This window comes from Brienomyrus brachyistius, chromosome 2 (genome assembly GCF_023856365.1).
Source record: "Brienomyrus brachyistius isolate T26 chromosome 2, BBRACH_0.4, whole genome shotgun sequence".
Classification (NCBI taxonomy): domain Eukaryota; kingdom Metazoa; phylum Chordata; class Actinopteri; order Osteoglossiformes; family Mormyridae; genus Brienomyrus; species Brienomyrus brachyistius.
Window position 1 is genome coordinate 29455378 of NC_064534.1, and position 24794 is coordinate 29480171.

Consider the following 24794-nt stretch of genomic DNA (forward strand, 5'->3'; position numbering starts at 1 on the left):
TGAAACATACGTGCATATCCTTACATTTTAGCCGATATCAATACATCTCATTCCAACCAGGCATTTCCAGTGACTGAAACAACTACTGAATATCATATTGTGACCACCAGGGGGCATATTTGTAAAGGAAATTTAACAAGTTTTAAAGTGACAAATTAACCTCAGCATATTTCTCAAATGTATCCCTGTTTTGTTCCATAAATTCAAAGCCAAACCTGTTGCCATAGATATAGTATTATTATGACCTGACTGAACTAGTTCATTAAGAAACACTGCTGAGACAGGAAGAGACAGACACTGAAGAATACTGAGGAATACAGTAGAGTAGCATAACTGCTTTATTTACTGTGATCTCAAAAACACCTGTGTAACACAGAATAATTCACATACAGGTACAGGGAAAATATCCAATTCAACAGTATGCGTCACTAAGAAAATAGAATGAAGCGATCAAGAGGCATTTTAATGTCAATCCAGTATCTCACATTAATTGTTACAGACCAAGCTTGTCAGTCCTGCAAGTCAGTACTGTTTAGTGATGAGTTCTTTTTTGTCTAATCATAAAATCCATGAAAAGGAAACAGCAGAAGAGTTTATCAAGACCTAGCTGACAAATAACCTATGCACATTTATTTAAGTATCTATGTATTTATTTGATTCTAGGAAAATCTGAGGTGATGGTTGCTTGAACAAAAGAGTTTTTACTCATTTTTGGGAGATAATAGAGAAAAAAAAACAACAACTTATTTAATGTCAATATATCCAAATTCAAGGGAACATCATTTGCAGAATAGCCACTATGGAATCAGTAGCCTTTAGGAAAAGTAACAGTTCTAAGTTTGCACTGGTGCTGCATCACAGTGGTTCTCCAAAGGCAAAAAGAACACAGGAGTGGGGAAAGGAAAGGGTCACAGTGAGTTACAGACAAGATAATTGAGCTTGCTGTTCCTCGTGACAGTCAAAACAGCAATGTGCTTCTGATGAGGTCTTCAAACGAAGTGGCTTCTGTGAACCTCTGTGCTGATACTGCCGGGCTACAAACAGCCATAAGGGTTTCCCTTCTTTGTTCACAACCCTCCACCATTAATAGAAACAATCATAAACAGTGATATGTAGCAAGACATATGGAAAAATGTCATCAAAACAGGAGGCCGTGCAGCCGATCCCATCTAACGGCAGAGAGGTGGACAGCTTGAAGGCCTCTAATTCACAGTACATCTTACCACTCGTGCGTGCTGCCCTTCTGCTTCAAAAGTTTCCAAAGCAACCGCATCCCACGCATGTGATCAGTAACATGGTCACGAGACACAACTTTCATTTAAGGCTGCAAACAGAAAACTGAGACAAAAATGTAACAGGCAAATTAGCAATTAGCAAGTTTCCCGATATGCCGAATACAAAGGAGTCGCAAATATAAAGCAGTACCTACCCAGAGACGCGCTAGCATAGCCCGAGATCCCTGGCGATTTCAGCTGTCAGAGCTTCTGACTACTTTCCATGATGGTGTACAGGTAGATGCCGAACTGCCCCTAACCCTAACCCACTTTACAAGCCCGGTAACCACTAAAGAATCTGCTTGTTATAAATCATCAGAATCTTTAATACTGGGAATCATCAAGCAGCAGGCAAACAGGTGCAAAGATATTCAATGAACTATATACTGTAGCCCCGTACCGTTTTACCTCATTTCCTACAGAGAAGGTTTTGGATTTTGTCCTCAAAGCATGCAAACCACAATCACACCAGTGACAGCACACAAACAAGCTATGGACAGCTATATATAATACATGAAGTAGGTTTTGAACTATTGCACTTGTTGGCCCATTGCACCTCAAAAATACGTCTGAGGATGCACACTGACTGAACAATAAATACATATAGATAATTCTAGATTACTCACCATTTCACGCAACATCTACGAGACAATGTCTACTGTGTGTAAATCCTTTTTTAGAATTGGTCACAAATGCCATGACAAGCACTACATACCTAATTTAGTATACAGATTGACATTACGCGTACAGTATTTCATGTGAAGTCGAAACTCCGTCGAGTGCTTTTTTTTAAATAAAAGTTAAGAAGTTAAAGCTACGTTTAATGGCATCTTCATATTTAAAATGTAGTAGTACTGATGGAATATAATAATGGTATACTGGTATTTGCATGAATTAAGTAGCTGTAATAGCAATATATGAATACGAAACTAACAATCAAGTGCATTTTCCATCAGAGTAATGCTTTACAAATCTTGACTAAAAAGAATATTTTGGTATTAAATGCACCTCACTTCTGAAACAGAGGATCCTTCACCAGGATGAAATGTTGACACATCATATTCTCTCTCTTTTCAGCATAAGCCAAACTCGAAAAAAAGGATCACAAACTGACATTGCAGACTCCTACTGACAAAGACGCCTCACAAGCCCAGGCTTTCCAGTAAGTAAACTTCATGAACATTAAAAAAGTATTTTTTTAAAACTTTGCATTGGAAGTATCTAATCTACATAGACATACAAACACCTGGACTAATAGCCAGTGAAATGGTAAATAAATCACAGATGCTTCTTCATGACCCAGTTCCATTAACCTGGATCAGTGTTGCTCAAAAAAATCTTCAATATGCATTTGGGGGGTCAGAGTCATTTTTTTCTGGCTACTTCTATGCTACTTTCCATCCAAAACAGCTGCATTTCATTTCATGGTAATACTCTTTGAATCCAGGTTTTGGCTTCACTGTGACCCTAAAGGTGTTTTAGCTCTTCTTACCGCTGACAGGAGTCTTTACGACCTCTGGTGACCTCGGCGTGAGCAGCGGCAGGTGAGCCTGCTCTGGTCATCGGCAGCGGAGAGTTCATTAAAGGCTTTAGACATCCTGCACTGGGACCAATCATTAAAGACATAAAGGATGATGACGCAAAGGCAAACAGAGACACTCAGCATAGGGCGGAGCAGGTCTAAGGCCGCGCTAGTCTGGACAGATGGAGTAAATGAATACATTGTAGCATGATATATGTATGCGCAAGAATAATAAGCTATTAATAATAAATAATAAACTGTAGTAAAGGCCACGCATTGTAATGGTGAGTAGCTCACCAAGTTAGAGTTAAGTATATATCTATTTACAAATGGACAACAGGTTATGCAAGCTCCTAGACTCAAAACACCAGAATCACCCATCACACATAATAAATTAATATCCCACTAAGTATGTACTCTGCTCAATACACTGTGGTTACCGCTCTACTTTTTACAGTCTGAGCTAATCGCAGAGATACCGTATCACACTTTGCTTGAAGTGTCTTACTCTCCACAAAAATTGCTACTCATGTCCCCATGCATGCGCTGCAGGGATCTGTTCCATGTGAGAGGAAAACTGGAAACATGGAAAAGCCAAAGAGAGAGTAGGAAGCTAATAGGTCAGAGTTCCTCCCAGACAACAGGGGGTTTTACATGAAACCCTATAAAGATACGTATCTGCAAACTGAATCCCCTGAAATGCAATCATTTCAGAAGCTATCCTTCATGTTTGCCCTGGTTGAAACGTACACCTAACGTTCCCATATCTATCTGTAGCCCAGGAAATGGCTGCTTGATTTCTGACCTGGCTACATTAACGCACACTGAGGGTTTAGCCATTATCTAAACAACACTTTACATCTTTATAGCACCAAGTTTCCACAAGGAATTGAGGTAAAGGGGACTCCTTTGTCACAATGTTAAAATTACAATGTTCGGGTGTTGAAAAATGTCAACCTGAAACACACAGGGGGTATTAACATTTACATCAGGGAAATAAAGATTTACTGCGTATACACTGTCAATGCGAAATCCCACTTGATATCACAAAAGTTTAGGAGGGGGTTCTTGATTAAGTCTGGCATTTGGTTGATTTACCTTTTAACACACAGACAAAACATAAGAGAGCAAATTCCAGACACAGCACAAGCAGTAAGATTGATAACCTAAGGGTATTATTACCAGTCCAACCGAATTAACGAAGGAGAGTGAATTGTATAAAATGTATGACACCAAACAGTTCTTTTTGCCTTTGTGAACCCATCAGTCTATGAAACAGCAACAGCCTGTAAATCTGAGAAACAGGGCTTGGTAGTTTTTATTTCATTCATTAAAGAAAACCAACAAAAAATTTGCAGGAGCTTAACAAAACAGATCCAAAATAAATACTTCATAACACAGGCTTGTGAATTGTTTTTGCCATACGTTAAGCTTAAGTTTGGTATATCGTTTTCTATAGGAGAGTGCATTTCTTGAGATACACTAAATTATGTTCAAGTCAAAGGGAAACTTCAAAGCAAAGGGGTACGTTTGGCACATTACATCAGCATATGCATCGATCAAAGTGAGATATGGATGCAAGGTAAATTATACCTAAGGAACTGGGCGTCGTGGCAACATAGCAAATTCTACCCTCAGGCTGTTGCTCCTGGCTGAGAGCGGCTGGCCACTAACAGCCGCAGTTGGTCTGTGGGAGGGGCGGGGGGTTGTCAGTCAGTCTGGCGTTTGGGGTTCCCGTGGTGACCGCCGGGTCCGTCTCTAAACTCTCTGACATCCTGTCACAGATGAGGTCCACGAGCCGCTCAAACGTCTGTTTGACGTTTATGTTGTCCTTGGCACTGGTCTCAAAGAACTCAAAGCCTTCAGAAAGCAGATAAGGTGGCATTAAACAAATAACACAAATGCTACTGTAGCTTCTTTGTTGAAATACAAACAATAGGTAAGTAAGCCAACCATTTTTTGTCTCCCCATTACTATAAAGAGTTTTAAAACATCACAGTCCACACTCACCGAGCTGTTCTGCCAGCATCCGCCCACTCTCCACCGGAACCACCCTCTCCTCTTCCATGTCACATTTGTTCCCAGCAAGGATGACCTGTGCATTGTCCCAAGAGTATGTCTTGATCTGAGTTGACCTGAGGCGAAACAAAACGTACTCATTGATCATGTTGCCATAAAATCAGAACAAAATAGTTCTGTTTTAATGACTACCTAGGAAGAAAGTGTCACTGGCCTAAGTATTACCTTGGGTTTACTCCCTGAAGGAAAAAACGAGTGTTTCTACACTGCTCCTTAGCATGCAGTCAGGCAGGGGAGGTCATGATGGGATCAAGTTCCTACCCTTCAGACACAGGACAGAAGTCCAACTCGCACAAGACGGCCTACCCTGTAGACAACCCACACCAAACACCCATCTGGCGCCTCCTTGTTCCTGCCTCTCTCACATCAAGTTGATTTGCAGTGACATGTCAACTGGCATGACATGTCACTGCTGCTTATGTGTAACACACAAGAAGAAAGAACAGATCACAAATGCAAATTAAGACCGACCAGCAAAGCATATTATCTGCAAAATGGCAAATGATGCTTTACAAGACTGAATGACAAAAACGACACTAATCAGTAAGGACACAGGGCTAGAATAATGCCAAAACGGAAGCAGCAGTCAGACCGCTTCTGCAGTCTGCTGCAGGATGCTTAGCCAAATCTTATCTGATCTGCTAGGATAAGCATGTGAGGAGGCAGAAACGTTAAAAAACTGCTTAATCAACAGACTAAGATGTTTTTTGATTAAATAATTGCTTTTAACTGTATTAGTCTTGGCCAGGGAAATCACTCTTCATCATCATTTGCTATAAAAATGAAACAGCACCGCCGCAGTGAGGCTGTCACCTATGAATGGGTTAACACCACTACGACTTCTATCACAAGTATAGTACTTGTAGGAATTACCAGTAGCCAACAGGGCGGCCCGGCTGTGTGAATGACTAACATTCAGGCTTCAGATTAACTATAATGTTACAAGGGAGCCTGAACGTACAGGAGGAAACATCACTGTTCGTCCAGAAACCTTAGCATACAGACTACAGAGGAGGCATAGCAGTGGAAAAGGAAAGAGGACTTTGGTTTGCCAAAAACATCAGTTTCAAAATGGTATCCTGTGTTGATTAAAAAAACGGCACTGGAGAAAAGACACAAGATGTCCAACCATGCAACCATTGATGCCCAGAAGCTTGAGGTAATAATTTTCATTCAAGATGCAGCTAGGATTTGGATTACTTGTGGTTTAGCTTTCAATTCGTATTGGGATCACTTTTGGTTTAGCTTTCAATTCGTATTGGGATCATTTTTGGTTTAGCCTTTGCTTTGGATTGAGTTTACTTGTGGTTTAGCTTTTGCTTTGGGTTGAGATGAGCTTTTATAAATAAGTCTTCTATGGTACTCAGCAGCTTTGCTTAATCTCCAGCTTGTCTCCTTGAAACCACCTTAGGTCCTCGTTCTCAACTGAAATTTCAATTTAAATATATCCACTCTGTGTTTTATCTAACCCTTTACCTAATTATCTGATGACAGGCCCTCCTTCACGTACATAACTCTTTCATTTCAGAGTTAGAGCATAGAACAAGCTGATCTATATTCACCCTATATCCTTTGAATTTGATATGTACCTCTGAATAAACCATTAGTATATATTTATACTTATGGAAAATTATCAAAGAAAAGTAGTTTCCCTACAAAATACGGAAATCACAACCAGCTGTAGGATCACCACGAAGTTCACTTTTAGCGGCATGATTTCATTATATCGTTATTATTTTTTAAATAAAGGGAGGTGGACACACTTTTATGGTCTTCCTCCAGGAGATGGGATTTAATGTTTCACCCTCTTTTATTAACCCCCATGGCCCAGTGGGAGGATCCAAGTAGTAGGACATTTTCCATGAGCAATGCACACGCGTGGCATTTAACAGGACACTTATACCATCTAGGTGGAACACAGGCAGTCTAACACCATATATTATAATGCTAACTGACAATGTGTTACTAAAAATCTACTTTTCAGTTTAATGATTTGATCTCATAAATAATGAATTAACAATAAATTGTTAATCACACAAAAGGCTTTATGTTGTGTGCAAACAGCCTGTATTGCACACCGGTTTATTCAAGGAGGGAGACTAGGCCATTCATGTCGCCTGGTATCATAGCAACCGGCAACAACATGACAACCAGAGCAGCACTGGCATATAAAATTATCATGGGAATAAACACGACAGTCATTACAAGAATAAACACAACAGTTATTGCAAGTGAACAGTTATGAGGGTGAACACAGTGCGCATTTTTTAAGCACTATCATAACTATTACAATATAAATCGGGAAATAAAAGCAAAAGTGATGAAAACGGAGAGGGTCTGCTGCAGTGAGCTCACACAACCATGAATGCTTCACCGGGAAAATGAACGCAATGGAAAGGAAGAGCACAGGGAGATGGAATTCAGCTTTCTGCTTGTTTACAAATGAAGTGTTCTGAACTGTTCAGCTTGGGTGGATTGCAACTTCTGCTGAGAGGAAACAGCTAGCTGGTTTGGAGACTACATAAATAAAGTCAGAAAAATGATTTCTGGACAAAATTTTTGATATAGCAAAAACAACACGTCAGGAGTTCTAGATGTGGAGAACAGTTTATATGGGTCAGTACTGGATGATGATGATGATGATGATAAAATAAGACCCAGCAATTCAGCATTACTGAAGGTGTCTCTCTGAGCTAGTTATGCTTCCCACCATGTCCTAACCACACCGACTCAGTTATGTCATGTGGGTCTTTTTCAAGTGTAATTTGGTCGCTATAATAATGCTACAGTTAAACCAGTGAATCCCGGTCAGCTGAATGAGGTACATGATGTAAATGTGTGTGACCTGGGAGAATGTCACGTGGCCCTGGTAGCCACTCCTGCACCACATCACTACAGATAATCAGCAATCTGCATGAAAAAGGAGACACCAGTAGAGTTTTGAAGGCGGCAATGAGAAGCCCACTCGGGGACAGAGAATAGTTCAGGATGTTACGCAGGAAATTAGCCAGATTGGACCCTGCCTCTCAGCTCACGTCCTGAAAAGCTGGCGCCATCTCCCTCGGGGGGAGAGCTGTTACCATGGACACCTGGGTCTGGATTTCTCAAAAGGGGCAAAAAGAGGAATAGGTAAATAGGAAGAGCGACCACAAGGGCAGCAAAATTAGTGTAACCAGAAGAGAGCTTATGGCGTGGGGGGACTGACATGAGGAAGGGGAAACACCCAACATTGTTAATCAGTGTGCTGGGGACCCTCCGTGAGCACGGCAAGGGACACCAGCCAGTCAGGGCCAAACAAGTTTATATGTTGTCATACTGGCATATGAAAATGCTCCTTAAAGTTTTACTTCTCTAAGTAATAACACACGTTTTCTCATTCTTATTTTTTATTATATTCTACTACAAAGTGGGAATAAGGAACTGATGGGGAGGGGAGTCATTTTATATAAATGTCACGACATGATAAAGTATGCTCCAGCTACCCTTAATTAATGAATAAGCTCTACATTTTAATAAACTAGGCAAAAATGAAACATGATATCTGGAGGCCGGCTGCTTCACACATGCTTTTTGGGAAAAATTTTGCATGGACTCTGCGGACAGTACAGATACGTGGACTAAAAGAAAAACAAGGCACGTGTCCCACCAGGGACTGAGTGACACCCCCATTTTAAATGAAAGTAACCTAAACATATTATTTTCCTATTGAAAAATCCAGATGCTCTGTTGCATCTTCTTGGGCTTGAGCCTGCTATTGGGTTTGCTCCGTTTTTAAGTTAATTCAACTCAGCAGGCCTTGATTGGATTAGACGTCTCGCTGCCAGTCTATTTATGCAGCCTGGCATTTCAGAGAGAGCCTCTGTTTAAGTGCGCGAAGATCCCCGCGTTTCACGGTGCTGCGGCTCTGATGGAGCTCACAGCTGACTGAGCCGCAGAGCTACGTCACTGGTCGAGGGCTGGATCCCGGCAGCGGCCTGTGAACCTGACAGTGCGTTCAGGGGACTCGCTGATGCTGCAAAACAGAGTTTCTCACTACAGTGAGTCAGAGTGACTAGATTCATCACGGCTCCAGCACCAGCACCGATTCCAGCGACAACAGATAAAAAGGTAATTTTTCAGGGACCTAAATATGATAGTTAAAAATTAAATGCAACAGAAACACAGACATCTGGAGTCCAGACAAATAGAGCACTGTGCTTGTAATGATGTTCAAAAGGTCAAAGAAAAACATCAGCCATTTCAATTGATGGTCCTCTCTAGGAAACAGCAGTGACATGTCGAAGTGAACAGCTCTTAATACAAAATTATACCATGTAGCTAATGGTGCTGGACTGGGTCCTAGAAGAGGTTAATTACTCACGCTGCTATTTCGGTCTGGGATTTGTCCATTTCCAGCCATAAACCATGATAATCATAATGTTTTTTTTTGCCTCTTTGTTGTAAAGAAGTCTTGAGTTTCTGAAAGGTGCTTTTGAAATTAAATATTATTATTTCTATTATTATAATTTTTTTTATTAGCTGCAGTGCTGCACTGTAAGTTTTTTGTTAGATATGCTTCACATTGCACATTGTGATCAAGATCAACAATTTCATATTAAGGAGTAACGAACCCTTGTGGAAGAGCACCAAAATACTTGCAGTCTGTCTTATTTGCCATCAGTCAGCTTTACTGTAGAAATCTTACTTTAATGCTATAAAATAGAAGGAATTGCCTCCCTTGTTTATTGGTAGTTAATTTTTTTTTAAATTAGCAGTGGCAAGCTCTGTATCATGTAAGACTTATGTAGTAAACGATGACCCTATTCCTGCAGCTTACTTTCAGTGGATTAATTCTGTCCGGTTATAAACATATGGAAAATCCTTGAATTTTGGCACCTTCAGTTCCAGGGCATTATCTTGTCTTCAGTCTCGCTCTCACAGAATGATTTTCTGAACTGGGAGCCAGTGATAACACTGGGATAGCTTAAAAACGTATATTTTTGCTCCACCAACCCGGCTTCTTGAGCCAAATGCAACCTAATTCTGTCTATGCCCTGGATGTGGAAAAACTGCTTTGCTTTCGGTGAGACAAAGGACCAAACTGATATTTTTTCGAGGAAAAAAAGCAAACATGGGTCCATGAGCTTAGATAAGAACAGATAAGACCAGTACGCTATTTTATTAAAGACCATTCTTTGTCGTCACCGGAACAAAGTAACAATGTCGATAAAATCTCCAGTGGCCTGAGACCGGGTGAGAGCAGTTTTGATGGATGTTGTGATCAATAATGCATGGCTGTGGGAGCAGCCAGCGAAAATGAATTCAGCTATTTTAGTCCTCTCTTCAGGTAAAGGATTTACATGCCACAGTGCCAGTATACCATATACCAGTGTGCATTTTTAACTGCAAATCTTAAAAACCTCGTACATTTACATCACTACTGTTTATTTTGTCTTTGTATATTTATATTTTTTATTATTTGATTTAGTTTGTAAAACCTTTAAAATGTCACAGTTTTTAAAAGCACCACTTTTAGGAAAGAATAGCCTATTATTTTGAAATCTATCCAGTTAAATCTGGACAGCACAGCCCCTCCAATGTGACTGCGAGCATGAAATAGCACACAGGAACTCTCCTTAAAAGAGGTACATGTCTACTCCATTCTGTACTGGAGAAAATACCTAGATGAAGCTTTTCTTCCTGACTTCCATACTCACCAGTCTTGCACTGCTGCGAAGGACTCCTCGTTGGTGATGTCATACATCAAGATGAAGCCCATTGCACCCCGATAATATGCCGTGGTGATAGTCCTGTATCTTTCCTGGCCTGCTGTGTCCTACAGACGGAAACACAAGGCACACAGGTTACCTCCCGCCCCTCTCTGTCTCACATGCACAAATGCATTCAACTGCATATACACGTGTGCAAATGCATGCGCATAAGAGATTCTGCAGAGGACGTCAGCTTCATTTCGTACAGCTATAAAAGACCCTTCGCACACTGTTGACACTGCAGCTCCCACTACATCGCTGGGCACATATGGATGCAGTGTTCCATAACCAGTGCAGAACTCTGACAGACACACACACCAAGGTACCCCTTGGGCCAAAGGGTTGCTATGGTAATCGACATCTCTGTGACCAGCCTTGGCCACGCATAGGTAGCACTCCCTGTGCTGCTGGTAATGATAATGAAGTCTGGGGCTTTTCCTGCTGTAACTGACTTGTTAAAGACCAAAAATGGTGGCAGGATGGGAATCGTACTCGTAGGAAAAGGACAATGTACGGCTGCTACCATTGTAGGGGGAAGGGAAAGCAAAAATAAACATACGATCGTCACATTTCATCTTTTTTTTTCTTCCGCTTGAAAGCTGGAGGGTCGGAGCTTGATTGTTTACAGTAGAGCGAGCACATGTTCACGGCAGTAGCTGGCTCCCCGCTGCCAAGCGATGAATCATCCTTCGCGAACACCTCCACATCGCCTGTGTTGCATCCACAGCTCATCCATGTTTGAGTGTCAAGTATTGCTCATTTGTTTGAAGAGCAAGCACAGGTAAAATGTGGCTTCAGTTACCATTCAAAAATACCCCCCCTCCATCCCCCCCAGCAAAATGGAAAGATCAAAGGCCAGGTGAGTTTACTAGGCAAAGACTGTGAGCAATTCATATGGTCTGCATACAACGGCTTCGTAATGTTATATGCCTGAGATGCCTCTGATCAGGAATAGGTGCCACCACGACGCACTTATCAGCTCGACATTGCACCTAAAGTGACCTATATTCATCTCAGCACTTCAGGTTCCAGGGAACAATGGCTTGGCATACGTCACTGACAGTATGACCACATACACGCACAGCCTGGCTCATGCCCATATTCGTCATACTGATGCGGCTGTTGCGATCTCCCATGAATTTACATCACGGGTCGATGGGACTCCTCATTTACATGAAAATAATGGTGAACTAGTGATCTGAAGCAGGGAAACTGCACACATTAGAAAAACCAAAAGTGGACCCGACATTACTGAAGCTTCATCCCCCAGACACAGGAGCTGCCTGCAGTATTGTCATATTAGTGCTTATACATTAGGCTTTTTGATCCACGCATTTGTAGTGTGCTTTCTTTTTGATCAGCCGAGATACGCTTGTAAACACTGTCTTTGTCCTCCTTCAGCAGTTTAATGTTCTTATTGTCTAGTCCAGACCGGTCTGTTTCCTCCATCTTTACAGAATATTGCCATGGCAATCATTCATTCCCTGTCTCATGGCACAAAAGCACAAGGCCTGTCATCATGCCAATTATCTGAAGTTGTTTTTTTCCTCCTCTCATAAATGAAATGCTGCACGTGTCCTATTCTTTGCATAAATTAATACAACAGGTCATTAAAAACATTTACCTACTCCACACAGTTAAAAGTACACAGAATGGGATGGCAGGACACCAAATTGTATTAAATATGCTGCACTTTGTTCAAGTACAAATTCAGAAAATAACATGGTACTGAGTTTTAAACTGCCCTACCTGGGGCACGTCTGTGTTAAAATATATATGCCACCTCAAAGCGATACACAAAGAACAATACTTTCACAATTTTATACAATGAGATCTTCAACGAATAATTTAATAATTTATTAGAATTGCCTTTAATGCACACCTGGGTCCCTTAGCCACTAACCCCCCTCTCGATATATATCAGACTACATGTACAAATTTCTTATATTCTCCAAAATGTATGGCTAGAAAAGCACAGGTTTCGTTCCCAAGCCTCTTCTTGTGGGAACCTCAGCCTTTCCATCCATCCATTTTCCAAACCGCTTATCCTACTGGGTCGCGGGGGGTCCGGAGCCTATCCCGGAAGCAATGGGCACAAGGCAGGGAACAACCCAGGATGGGGGGCCAGCCCATCGCAGGGCACACTCACACACCATTCACTCACCGATGCACTCCTACGGGCAATTCAGCAAGTCCAATTAGCCTTAGCATGTTTTTGGACTATGGGGGGAAACCAGAGTACCTGGAGGAAACCCCACAATGACATGCAGAGAACATGCAAACCCCACACACATGTGACCCAGGCAGAGACTCGAACCCGGGATCCAGAGGTGTGAGACAACAGTGCTAACCACTGCACCACCATGCCGCCCCATCAGCCTTTCCATGTGCTTGTTAAATTTTACTTGCCTACTTTGCCTTGGGGTAACCCGTCTCCTTCTGGCTAGCCACCTGAGGCTAATGCTGCATGCACAGAAAACATGACGTAGAAAGAAAGTCATTTTCTGTCAATTACAAATTAGACTCTTCACTGCCAAAAACGAGCCAAGATGCAGTAGCTAAACTACAATAAGCTACATTTTATGTACAGTATTGTACTGCATTATAGTGTATTTAAATTATTCACAGTTCAGTAATTTAATTCTTGCAGTACTGTGATGTGAATAGCGTTTGAAACAGCAGTACTGTATTTTGAAAGCGTCAATAAAATTCAGTAAATAACGAAGCTGTCCGCTTTATTACCTTATATTTGTGTAGTAAATATACAAATGTCAATTAGATGGTAATCTGCCTGAGACATAAATCGATAATAATCAACCGCTTTCACTGATTAATTTCACCCAGACAGGTGTATTTACTATAAACAGTTAATTTTTTTGCAGGAAATGCAAACTATATACAGTAAAACCTTGGACTGCGAGTAACTTGGTCTGCGAGTGTTTTGCAAGAAGAGCAAATTTTTTAAATAAATTTTAACTTGATACACGGACGAAGTCTTGCAATATGAATATCATGTATACGCTGTCTGCCTAGCGTCAGGAAATCACAACTGAGCCGATGGTTCTTCTCTCTCTCTCGCTGTGGGATTGTGGGTAATCGTCTCCCATACTCGGTCTCAGTCGGCGTGCCTCACTAGTATAGTCAAAATTTGAGGCAAAAGCAGCTGTCATTGGATAGGTTCCTTGTTAAAGTCGCACAAAAAGAAAAGGATTCCAGTGAGCCAACAGATAGCAGTGATTCCGTTAGTTGGAGTGAAAGTCGTCCTACAAAATAACCCTCCTCTTCTCCTTCACACCATCCACAATTCTTTTCAAAGGTAAAGTGCAGGTTAATTTGTTTTATGTATTTTTACTCTATATTTTATATAAATCATTTTTATATGAATATGTTTGGGTTGTGGAACGAATCATCTGAGTTTCCATTATTTCTTTTGGGAAAATTCACATTGATATACGAGCGCTTTGGAGTACAAGCACATTTCCATAACGAATTATGCTCGCAAGCCAAGTTACCATTGTATTTTCTACTTTGTTACGGAGCTTGTTTTTTCAATTAAAACTAAAATGTGACCTTTTTCATAAGACATTTTCATTTCAAGCGATTTGGACTTTGATTTCAGCTGTTCAAAATCTTCAGTAAATAACCATAAATGATTCATCTATGTGTTTCTTTCAATTATTTTAAAATTGTAAAGATATGATATACAGTCTTTCATTATAGGAAAAAATATCCCAGCTTTAATAGTTGAGCATATTTACAGTACAAAATTTGTCAATCAAATATGACCCCAAAAACAAAAAAACTAAATAATTGTTCATGATGTTCAATTAATTGTGATATTGATTTGAGGTCATATCGCCCAGCCCTACCCCAAACTCACATTGTTCCACTGCACCCACACTCACTCACAGACATTTCTCAGGCAAAAACGATTATTCACACAATCATTTCACAGTCACAAATCTTTTGGCTCTCAGAGTCACACATGAGCTCATTATTATACTTTCCAGGTTCACATCTTGCAAAACGGCGCCGCACATGATTCACCCAGGTGAACCAGACTCATAAACTGAGGCAAAACTAGACAAGACAACCGTCATTAACCTCACAGTGTTAACGAAAACACAGTAAGTGCTGTGGAAATGATTGGTCTGTGCACAATGTCAGTCAGACATCAAAGTACTCATGAGACACTGTCACGCTGCAGAAATACTGCTAACGGAGACTGCAAACATTGACTGTTTCACAGGAACGTGCAGCACCAGGGCTTGTTGGCACTAGCTGACAAGCTGAGCAATGAAAAACATTACGCTAAATTCAAAGTCTGCTGTAATGCATCTAGCTCAGAGGCTGAGAGCGCTGCTAGATAATGGACATATACCAAAGAAAGGGAGAAAAAGGTAGAAACAGTAAAGAAGAAGCAACAAATGCCCTATAGAAAGAGTTTTCATTTCTCAAAGCAAACATAAATATTTAAAAGTTTGTTTATAGCAGCAAAACAACCTGATATGTCTTGGCACCACAAATTACTTTAGCCAAGTCCGCTTGTCCTAGGCAGGCCTACCACAGTCTGTATTCCAGAGGTTATGGGCACAATATTTTAAAACAGTCTATATAAATTGAACTGTATGTTCAGGATTTCATAATTTTGTTTGGCATAATAGATGCACAAATCAATGATACACATGATACACTAGCTTACTATCAGTGAGGGTATGATCAGTTTTGTATCAATGTATCCACAAAAAGCAGACCTCCCAACAGACACTGCATCTTACTTATAAATAATTGTGCCAATTTATCTATTTGGCCTCTCCAAACACAACACCAAAAATTGCAGACCAATATCATGAGGAAAACCCCTCCATCCAATCATATTTAATTAGTCTCACAGTGATCCAGAGCCAGTGGTAGAAAGCACAGGACACACAGATAGCCAGTCCAACAGAAGGCAGTTCTTACATGCGATAGGAAGACTGTCCAAAAGAGTCTTTCTCAACCAAAACACAAGGCTGTCACCCTAAACCAGGGGTAGGAAATCCACATATCAGCAAAGGGCCAGTATGCATGCATGTTTCTGGGATAACCTTTAGGTCAGCTGTTCAAACCCAGGTGTGAGAGCTCTTCAGTCAATCAGTCCTCTAATTAATAATCTAATTAGGTAGTGTTACATCCCATTCTAGGGTCAGGCATAACAAAAAGTGGAGTGAAACCACTCCTCTGTGCTTATGATTTCCTTAGCAGAGGGAATCACTTCAGGAACCCACGATGCCAAAATAACAAACAAAACACTGCAAACTAGAAAAAAGGTACTCCTTTACCTAGCTCAAACGAAAGAAAATACAATTACACAAAACTTACCTATCTCCCTGACTAGCTACAAAACAGTCAAATGGCACTCAGCTACCTGCTTCCTCAGCTACACACAGTAACACAATATATTACAGATATTTACAGCCTATTTATAGAATCCAAAATCCAAAGTAACCAAACCCAAGAAGGGCTAAGCAAAATCAGGGGTCAAACACAATGAATATCAGCAGCACAAGAAGTACCAAGCAAATTCCAAAGCCAAGGACTGCTGTGCTTGTCTGGACAGGCCTTATAAAGGAAGTGATGAAATGGAGGAAGAAGAAAACAGCCAATCAAAATGGAGAGGTAAGAAATCTAACAGTGGGTGGAGCCAGAAACAGAGTAACACACCCAAAGGAAACATCCACCCAATATGCAGAGTAAACAACCGTTGGGGTCGTAACAGGGAGTTGCAACAAAAACCTGCATACACAACAGCCCTTACGGGTAAGACTGCCCACCCCTGCCCAAAACCCTGAAAACATGGAGGAGTGCAGTTGTGATGTGAACCAGCAAGGCACTGAAGCAAATCTGCAGACGTATGCAAATTTTGTTAAAACTATTGCTTTTTCAGCAGCACACATCCCATCCATTCAACGTCAGAGTACTGCTCCTGGTGAGGGTTAGGGTGGCAACAGATCAGACCAGACCTCTGTGGAATCTGGCTCTTTCTGGGGGATCTGCAAGCATTCCCAGGCCAGCTAGGAGACATAATCCCTCAGTCTTGTGTTTAGAATATCATCACACACATTCATTTTTCTCCTTAGTATGTCCAATTCACTCCATTGCGCAAATACGCAGTAGAAACCCTCAAAAAATCCACTCTATTCAGGTGAAGCTTAAAAGTTATTAACAATGAACAGAATCACATGCTCGCACAGTGTGTCACAGTGAGCAGTGTTCAGAAAGGCTCCTTAAGTGTGTAAATGAACACCAGGCATCACCAGATCCCAGGGACACTTGCATTTTACAGCTCTATATTTCAAACGTTCATCCGAGACAGGAAACATATTTTCTGCCAGGCATGTAAAAAGGAATCAGTTCATAACGGGTGAAATGTAGGTCAGGAATATACACACAACCTTGTCGCATCACTGCAGCAACTAACGTTTCCACAGTATTCTGAGAATTCTCATGAGGTTTGTTAGTACTGAATAACAATCCCTCAATAATCACTACATCCTTCTCACAGACATCACAATTATGAAATATAAAAAATATGTTAAATGTGTGTAGAACATAATTGGTAGAATGCTATAACCTTAATTATAACACATCCAGAAAATGGAATCCTTTCTTCTGCCTGTGTGGCTAAATGAATGGGATTAAGTGATGAAAATTCTGTTGCATGAAGGAATCACTTTGATCATTTCCCTACACAGTGCTATTTTTGCTTCTCTATTTTAGGATTGAAGCCTCTTGTTACGGGTAAAATTCTCAGATTCGGGCTTACTGTAACCTACATTAAGACCTTAGTTCCCACCCCAGTACTGTCCTTTTAAATAGTGAATCACTCGCTGACTTGTCTGTGACATTAGCTCCCGTTAAAATTCTGTCTGCATTTTCATATGACTCAGAACCTGGCCGCCACTGTGTGGAATGGCATAAAGAATCAGGAGAAATCCTGCCAGCTGCCGTCAGATCCGAAACAGCTGCGTGTTAAAATTTTAAAGGCACAGTTAACGATTCACGCTCTAATTAACAAAAACAAGACTAGCCCTATGGCTGTAATTTTCGCAAGTGAAGAAATAGTGCTAATATTTTTTTTACAAGAATAAGCATATTTTAAATAATAACTGTGAAAAATAATGTGCATTTTCCCAAACGAGATAAATTCATAACTAAGTTTGTCTATGATACAGTATACGTTTAATACATCCGCATCTATACAAATTCATGCATTGTTGTTTAATCTCTAACAGCACCCCTGACTGCAGGACACATACACAATAACACACCATGAGCAACTCAGAGACACCATGTCACCTAACTGCAGACAACAGGAGAACATTCACAGCAAAGCAGGTGGGAGAACACTGCAATCTACCCACTAAGACGCAGAGTAATACGAGATAAGCTGTGAAAGCTGTCATTTATAAAGTATGTATTTGTCATTTGTAATACATTCACTCAAACCCACTTCTATATTAAAGAATCACTGCTTACGTATAAATACTGACTAATAAAGTTAATAATGTTAGACTACAAAAGCGGTTTGTAAAAAGGAAAAGAACATACAAAACACAGATAACTAAAGGGCACTTATTGTAATACAGTGACTATCAGCAGGATACAGATGGGGAAAAATAACAATGTAATTTTGTGTAACAGCAGAATTCTCCTAACAGCTCATGGATTGATTGCTTTGCTTTAAAAACTCTATAAGCCTGTTTTATAGACAACTTTCTTGTTATTCTGCTTGCCTTAAAACTGACTACTGAGACAAGACCATTATCAATCATATTTAGTCAAACATAACGCATAGCATGGCTACGTTTCTCTTTCAGTTAGGCTTCTATTGGCTACATCCCTTTGGTAACTTTTGCTAACTCTGACAGTCGGAAAGCAATTAATCACAGCAGTCCACCCTTGATACCTCAGAATACATACTGCCACTTTGCACAGAAAATGGACTGCATTTTTCAAGCTTAGGCAAGGTTCAATATCTTATATTACTGTGGCAAACAACTTTGCTATTGAGCGGTTATTTTACTATACAGTGGAAGGCAATGCATATTTAAGGAGCCTGTGCTGAGTTCAATGCGTTCATTCACAATTAGACAACAGAATTATCCATGCCTTCCTTAAGGTACATGTTGTATATTTTTCTCTAAAAATACAGTAAACCTTCTATATAAAACTGGACAATTTATAGATTTTAGTTAAAAATCTAGTATTGATTGAAAACCACTAAACCCTAATTAAATGGAGCCCATCGGCCTCCTCTCTAAAAGCTGCCATTTATCAGATAACGCAGAGCAGAGCAGCACTGAGCTGTGTTGTCGGCCGCTGGAGTCCCTGGAGCCCTAGGCCACCATGCTGGACCAGTCCGGGCATATTTAATGCTGCCACTCTCCCATGGCACGTGTTCCATTAAACATGCAACACTCAAACAGGAAGGTTCAGGGAGACATCCTGTTGACTGCCTATTTACTTCCTCTGCTTTGCTACAATTGTCTTCTAATGGCTTAATTTCAGTAATACAGGTGTACTTCCCATAAGAACACTGCGATATTACACTACAGCTGATAGACACGACTCATATCTCTCTGTTTTAATTTTTCTGGTGCATTTCTCGAAAAAACCTACCGCAGAAAACCCCGCCTGATCCCTTTACATCATTTCCAAAATCATGGAATGCAGTAAAACATTCAGTAGACATGTGTTACAGTAATACATTTATCTGAAACTAGTACCTCCAATCATGGCATATAAAATGGCTTGGAAGAACTATATGCAATTATCATTAGGTTCATAGATAACAACATGATAATAAGCATAGAGGACAGATATGGTCCAAATAATGTTAATCAAGCCCATTACTTCTAAGAATTGATGGACTTCACACATTGAGGTCTGTTAATTCCCACAAACCTGGCACTAATCAGCAGTTCTAAAACAATACATGGATGTTCTTGGTTTTTGCGATGGTTGACGTTTATGAACATCCAAAATAACCAGAAGTACTCCTATTAGTCTCTCTCACGCAAATGTTTCTCTGAAACTGAACATTTCATAACAAACAAGTCCATTTTGTCCCTAATAAATGGAACAGAAATTCAGCACACTTCATCTGCGAACATGCTCCAGCTCTAAACTAATAGATTAAACCGAAACGAACCCTCCATCCAGCACTTTTATTTTCTTAAAGAGACTAGACATCCTTCATTGAACTTTATGAGTCTCTGGAAACCTCACTATTGGAAACAGTTAAATGTGTCATCAGACGGGAAAACATCGTTTTCTGACCAAAAAGAAAGATATGGAACTAGATATGTAATTATATATTTAATAAATAAAGGCAGTGTGATGTACATTGCCCAAAAATCCACAACTTGATAATATTACAAATCCAAGAACACATTTCTAATGCAGAAACAAAGCAATGAGTGAAATGTCTCACAGATAAAAATGAAAAAGCCTCTTTTCAATATGACAAAAAAATCACCTCTACAAGTTGGTTGTCCTGTGAAATATTATTTGAACATCCGTCGCTTTTGTTCATAAAAATGGTTAAAGAAAGCACTACCTATTTTGCTTGGAATCAGTAAGTATATGCCAAAACTGTACAGTGCATGACCTCTAACCTTCTGCTTGACACCATACTTACTTAAATTAAATTTCATGTAACTGTGTGCAATTACCAGCTTGTACCCTCTTCCTAGCAATCATCTATATTCTCTGTCAGGCTTGTATTCTAGTTATTGATTTATTTATTTGTTCATTTATTTATGTGTCCATTAATTTATTTATTCAGTACATCATTAAATACTGAAAAAGCTTTTGAAAAAGTAAATTGGATTTTTTTTCCAGGCATAAGAAAAAAATGCTTTTTGAAAGTAATTACTGGATGGGTATTTTTTTTTTGTTAGAAATGCTCCACCATATGTAGAGGCATTACATCAGAATTCCTACCTCCCCCTCTTTTATCTTCTACAGTATATGCAAAACAGGTTTACATTTTGGATATACTCAATACATACACTATACAGATACTTTTTTGGACTACACACGGCATAAGAAATAAAATAATAAGACATATTCAGATTTAATCTTGAAATGGCTGTTATGGGTTTCATAAGATCAGTCATTCTGGTTATTTAACTCCACATTTTAACAAAAGTGAGGTATACTCCAAAATCCGGTACATACTTTACAGTGTTTCAAGAAAGAATATGGGTATATGTGTGGGCAAGGTCTGAGTTTGTTTTGGGGTTTTTAAACAAGAAGAACATTTCTCAATGACAAATATTCACCACCCAGGTTCGAGTCTCTGCCTGGGTCACATGTGTGTGGAGTTTGCATGTTCTCCCCATGTCGTCGTGGGGTTTCCTCCGGGTACTCTGGTTTCCCCCCACAGTCCAAAGACATGCTGAGGCTAATTGGACTTGCTAAATTGCCCGTAGGAGTGCATGTGTGAGTGAGTGGTATGTGAGTGTGCCCTGCGATGGGCTGACCCCCCTCCTGGGTTGTTCCCTGCCTCGTGCCCATTGCTTCCGGGATAGGCTCCAGACCCCCCGTGCCCCAGTAGGATAAGCGGTTTGGAAAATGGATGGATGGAAATATTCACCAACCTTGCAATTTCCTAACCTTTTTTGTCTTTTGTGTCATTTCCATGCTTACGGCTCTTAACAACAGCAGCTAATAACCATCCAGGAAGCATCTCTCTGTTTTTTGAGTTTCCATCCCTAAGAGTTTGTTGTAGAAGATTCCGCCTGCTGGGGCCCAGATGAATGACTATAGCAGAGAAGAAAACAGCGACTTGCTGCCCTCAGCATTATAAATCAGAGAATTAGATGGCTATTGATTAGGTCCGTGGGTGCCTTCCTATCGCAGTGTGAAATGGGAGGTCATGGGGTCAGGGAGGTCCCTGTTACACCCAAACAATGTTCAGAAGATCCAATGTCAGCCTCATCAACTGATTGTAATCCCTCATGTTACCCTTTGGCCCCAGGTGTGTTTTTCTCCTTTTCTTGCTATGAAACATCATGCTTACTTTGGAAACACTTGTTGGAGATCTATAAGCACAAAACACTAGAATAGACTTAAATTAAATAACGCTGTTGCTCTTTTCAGAAAGGCAATAATCACAGACAAAATAAGGAATAAGATAATCCCTGCAGATCATAACAAGCCTGCAGCGCTTTATCCTTTTTGCAGAAATCTTAGACTTTCTCTTTATATAAAATCAGTAGCATACAAAACGAGTTTACATGGATTACTTTTTTGTTTTGAAACCTTTCTTTTTCATCTTTATATCAATTACTGGCACAGAAAGGCAGATGTATTTCTGAAAGTTCAATGGCTAAAATCCACCCTGTCTGCCTGTTTGAAAAGGATCGCGACTCACCCAGATTTGCAGTTTGATCCTTTTCTCATTCTTGTACACAGTTTTGACTTTGAAGTCAATGCCAACGGTGCTGACAAAGGCCGAAGTGAAAGAATCATCTGCATAGCGGAAGAGGAACGATGTCTTCCCGACGCTGCTATTTCCAATGATCAGCAGTTTGAACATATAATCAAAATTCTGGTCAGAACTTTCTTTCTGGCCAAATTTACCATCTTGTGTGGCAGTCATCTAGTAGGAAAAAAGGAAGAAAAACTTAAGTGGGTTAAAATAGCAACCAATTTGACTATCACAGCTCATTCACAGGGAGAAAAAGAATGGATCCTAGGCCATCCTTTGCAGGTACGACAAAATAGATTCTGACATTCGGTGATAATCAGTATGTCAAATATGCTCTCTTGGGATAACACACTTATTATCTGAAGGTCTGTATTTTCAAAACCTCTGTAAAACAGCATCCTCTCTGTTGGACTGAGGACACTGCTCAGCCATAAAATGCATCTGTGAGGCCTCTGCTGGCAACCTCAGATTTCGCTGAGATTTTTTCCCCCCCTTTTCTGTGTTTTACCATTCATACACGTCAGAGAAATGTTCCAGATACCTCTGTGTGTTCCACGGAAAGGCAATGCATCATTCTGACTCATGAATCTCTATATATATACATAATTTCAGTGCAGATCCAATATGATGTGTGCGGGTATGTGTTTGTGTGTATGTATATATGTATATAACGAATGGTATTTTCAGTATATAACTGCTCCAGTGTGGAAGTGTATATGTAATTTTTTTACGTGATTAAAGCATAGCATTCGATTAGGAATCACAGCACGGATATTTTGAAATATACCGGAACTTGTTTTGTATGTTATTTAACTGCAATTTTGCCATCTAACCTAGTAAGACTCTACCACTAGTTCTCGTTTTGATCCACAAAAAACAATCTAAGTTAATAATATCATTACCCCTACGAGATATTTGTACATCGTCTATTTAATAAACAGAATTGAATCGCTAATCCGTAAAACTGAGTTTCAAAATAAAAGGATACAAATAATACGCCCAAGGCTGTATTACGATGATTTTCGCGTTTATACATGAAAGCTTTTAACTTTAATGTCGCCCGTTGTGTTCAGCATTTTAACAATTTAAATACTTTCAACAATGAATACTACAATGGATTACCAGTATCCGTTTCAAATAATTAAATACATTTTTTACAAGCTATACTACTTACCTTTTCATAGACAATACAATCTAGATAAAACTGGGGTGTTTAAAATCAGGGGCGTTCTAGGCACAAAACGGTAATAACTTAGATACATAAACCATAAGTTTGATGTACAGCACGACAGCACATACAAACCTGCACGGCCGCCTCCTGTCTCATAATACCAATTGCTTCGCCGATGTCGGAAAAAACGTTAATGCCAGCAGTTTAGGGAACCTCCGGCAGCGCCCCTTAAACCTCCTGAAAATCAGCACCCGAGCGCTGTCCTCCCCTTTAGAGCCAAGCAGGCACGCGCCAACTGTGGCAGCGTGCGAACGTACGTCTGAGCGCAAAGAATGACTGCGTATGGGGTTTGTAGTCTTCTGCCGCCAACGGGCATCGCGATGAGAAGCGCAGCAAACGGAACACACTGGATTACCCAGAATTCACTCGCATGCATATACATAAAACCTAGACAACGTATAATAATAGTAATAATATTAATTCCATTTTCCTTATTTTCATATTTAATTTGGAGTTTGCCTGTAGTTTTACTTTTTATTAATCCTTCTTGTTATGCGTTTAATATAGTTATTATTTTTCGTGTCCCATATTAAATATAACGATGATACTTTATGATTTAAGGTCTCAACACTTCTTTTAGACCAAAGAATTAAAATGTTAAGATTCCTTAATTTCCAAAATAATTCATTGCGACTACAGTATTCATAATTAAATCCGTGATTCTGTCTTACCTTCCCATATAAGTCCATTTGAAGGTAAACAAACAAAACGATAATGACTTATCTTAAAAAAAAAAAACAAATTGTATATATAATATATGTAATTGTGATGTCTGTAAAACCCCAACAATATTTATCCGAGTCAAGATTTAACACAGTATCGCTCAGTGCTGAAAACCCGTTTCCTTCCACACCCACCTCCTGTAAATATAGCGCAGCTGTATTTGCACGCCGAACGTCTGAAAACAACGCAACACTCGCCTCAGCCAGGGTTACTTCCCCAATGAATATTGCGCATTGCACACTTAACGCTTATACAGATAATGAGGACCCATATATTTGTGCGTCTATAGAAAGCTAATAAAAAAAGTTTACCGAACTTTTAAAATGACAGGTCTTTGTGTAAATATCAAATTCAGTCCCTGATGCAAAAAAAAGCATAAACCAGCATGACCAGTATAATGCATGCTGGTTATACTAGCGAAGGTTATGTTTTGGTACTGGTGGACCAGCATCATTAATGAAATATTGCTGGTAGTCCCGGGGCATGGTGGTGCAGTGATTAGCACTGTTGCCTCACACCTCTGGGACCCGGGTTAGTGTCTCCACCTGGGTCACATGTGTTTGGAGTTTGCATGTTCTCCCCATGTCGTTGTGGAGTTTCCTCCGGGTACTCCAGTTTCCCCCCACAGTCCAAAGATGAGCTGAGACTAATTGGAGTTGCTAAATGAATGGTGTGTGAGTGTGCCCTGCTATGGGCTGGCCCCCCATCCTGGGTTGTTCCCTGCCTCCTGCCCATT

General features: G+C 40.1%; 1 protein-coding gene across 3 annotated transcripts; it reads right to left on the reverse strand.

Moving 5' to 3' along the window:
- Positions 1 to 315: 315 nt before the first annotated feature.
- Positions 316 to 24260, reverse strand: rab3c (RAB3C, member RAS oncogene family). Of its 3 annotated transcripts, none has more exons than XM_049003873.1 (5): positions 24193 to 24260; positions 22048 to 22275; positions 10572 to 10690; positions 4807 to 4931; positions 316 to 4656 (listed from the first exon to the last, which is right to left on the reverse strand). In XM_049003873.1, the coding sequence occupies exons 2-5, from the start codon at positions 22273 to 22275 to the stop codon at positions 4466 to 4468; spliced, it is 663 nt and encodes a 220-aa protein (XP_048859830.1). In that variant the 5' UTR covers positions 24193 to 24260; the 3' UTR covers positions 316 to 4465. The 3 variants fall into 3 exon arrangements, with proteins under 3 accessions (XP_048859830.1, XP_048859828.1, XP_048859825.1); XM_049003871.1 differs by lacking the exon at positions 24193 to 24260 and adding an exon at positions 24007 to 24109; XM_049003868.1 differs by lacking the exon at positions 24193 to 24260 and adding an exon at positions 23408 to 23569.
- Positions 24261 to 24794: the final 534 nt, after the last annotated feature.

Coding starts and splice junctions, on each gene's coding strand:
- rab3c (XM_049003868.1), bottom strand. CDS start 23,431: ATGAGACAGGAGGCGGCCGTGCAG. Junction 22,276..23,407: donor GACAGGAGGCGGCCGTGCAG/GTTTGTATGTGC, acceptor TTTTCCTACTAG/ATGACTGCCACACAAGATGG. Junction 4,932..10,571: donor TTCGCAGCAGTGCAAGACTG/GTGAGTATGGAA, acceptor GTTTCGCCTCAG/GTCAACTCAGATCAAGACAT.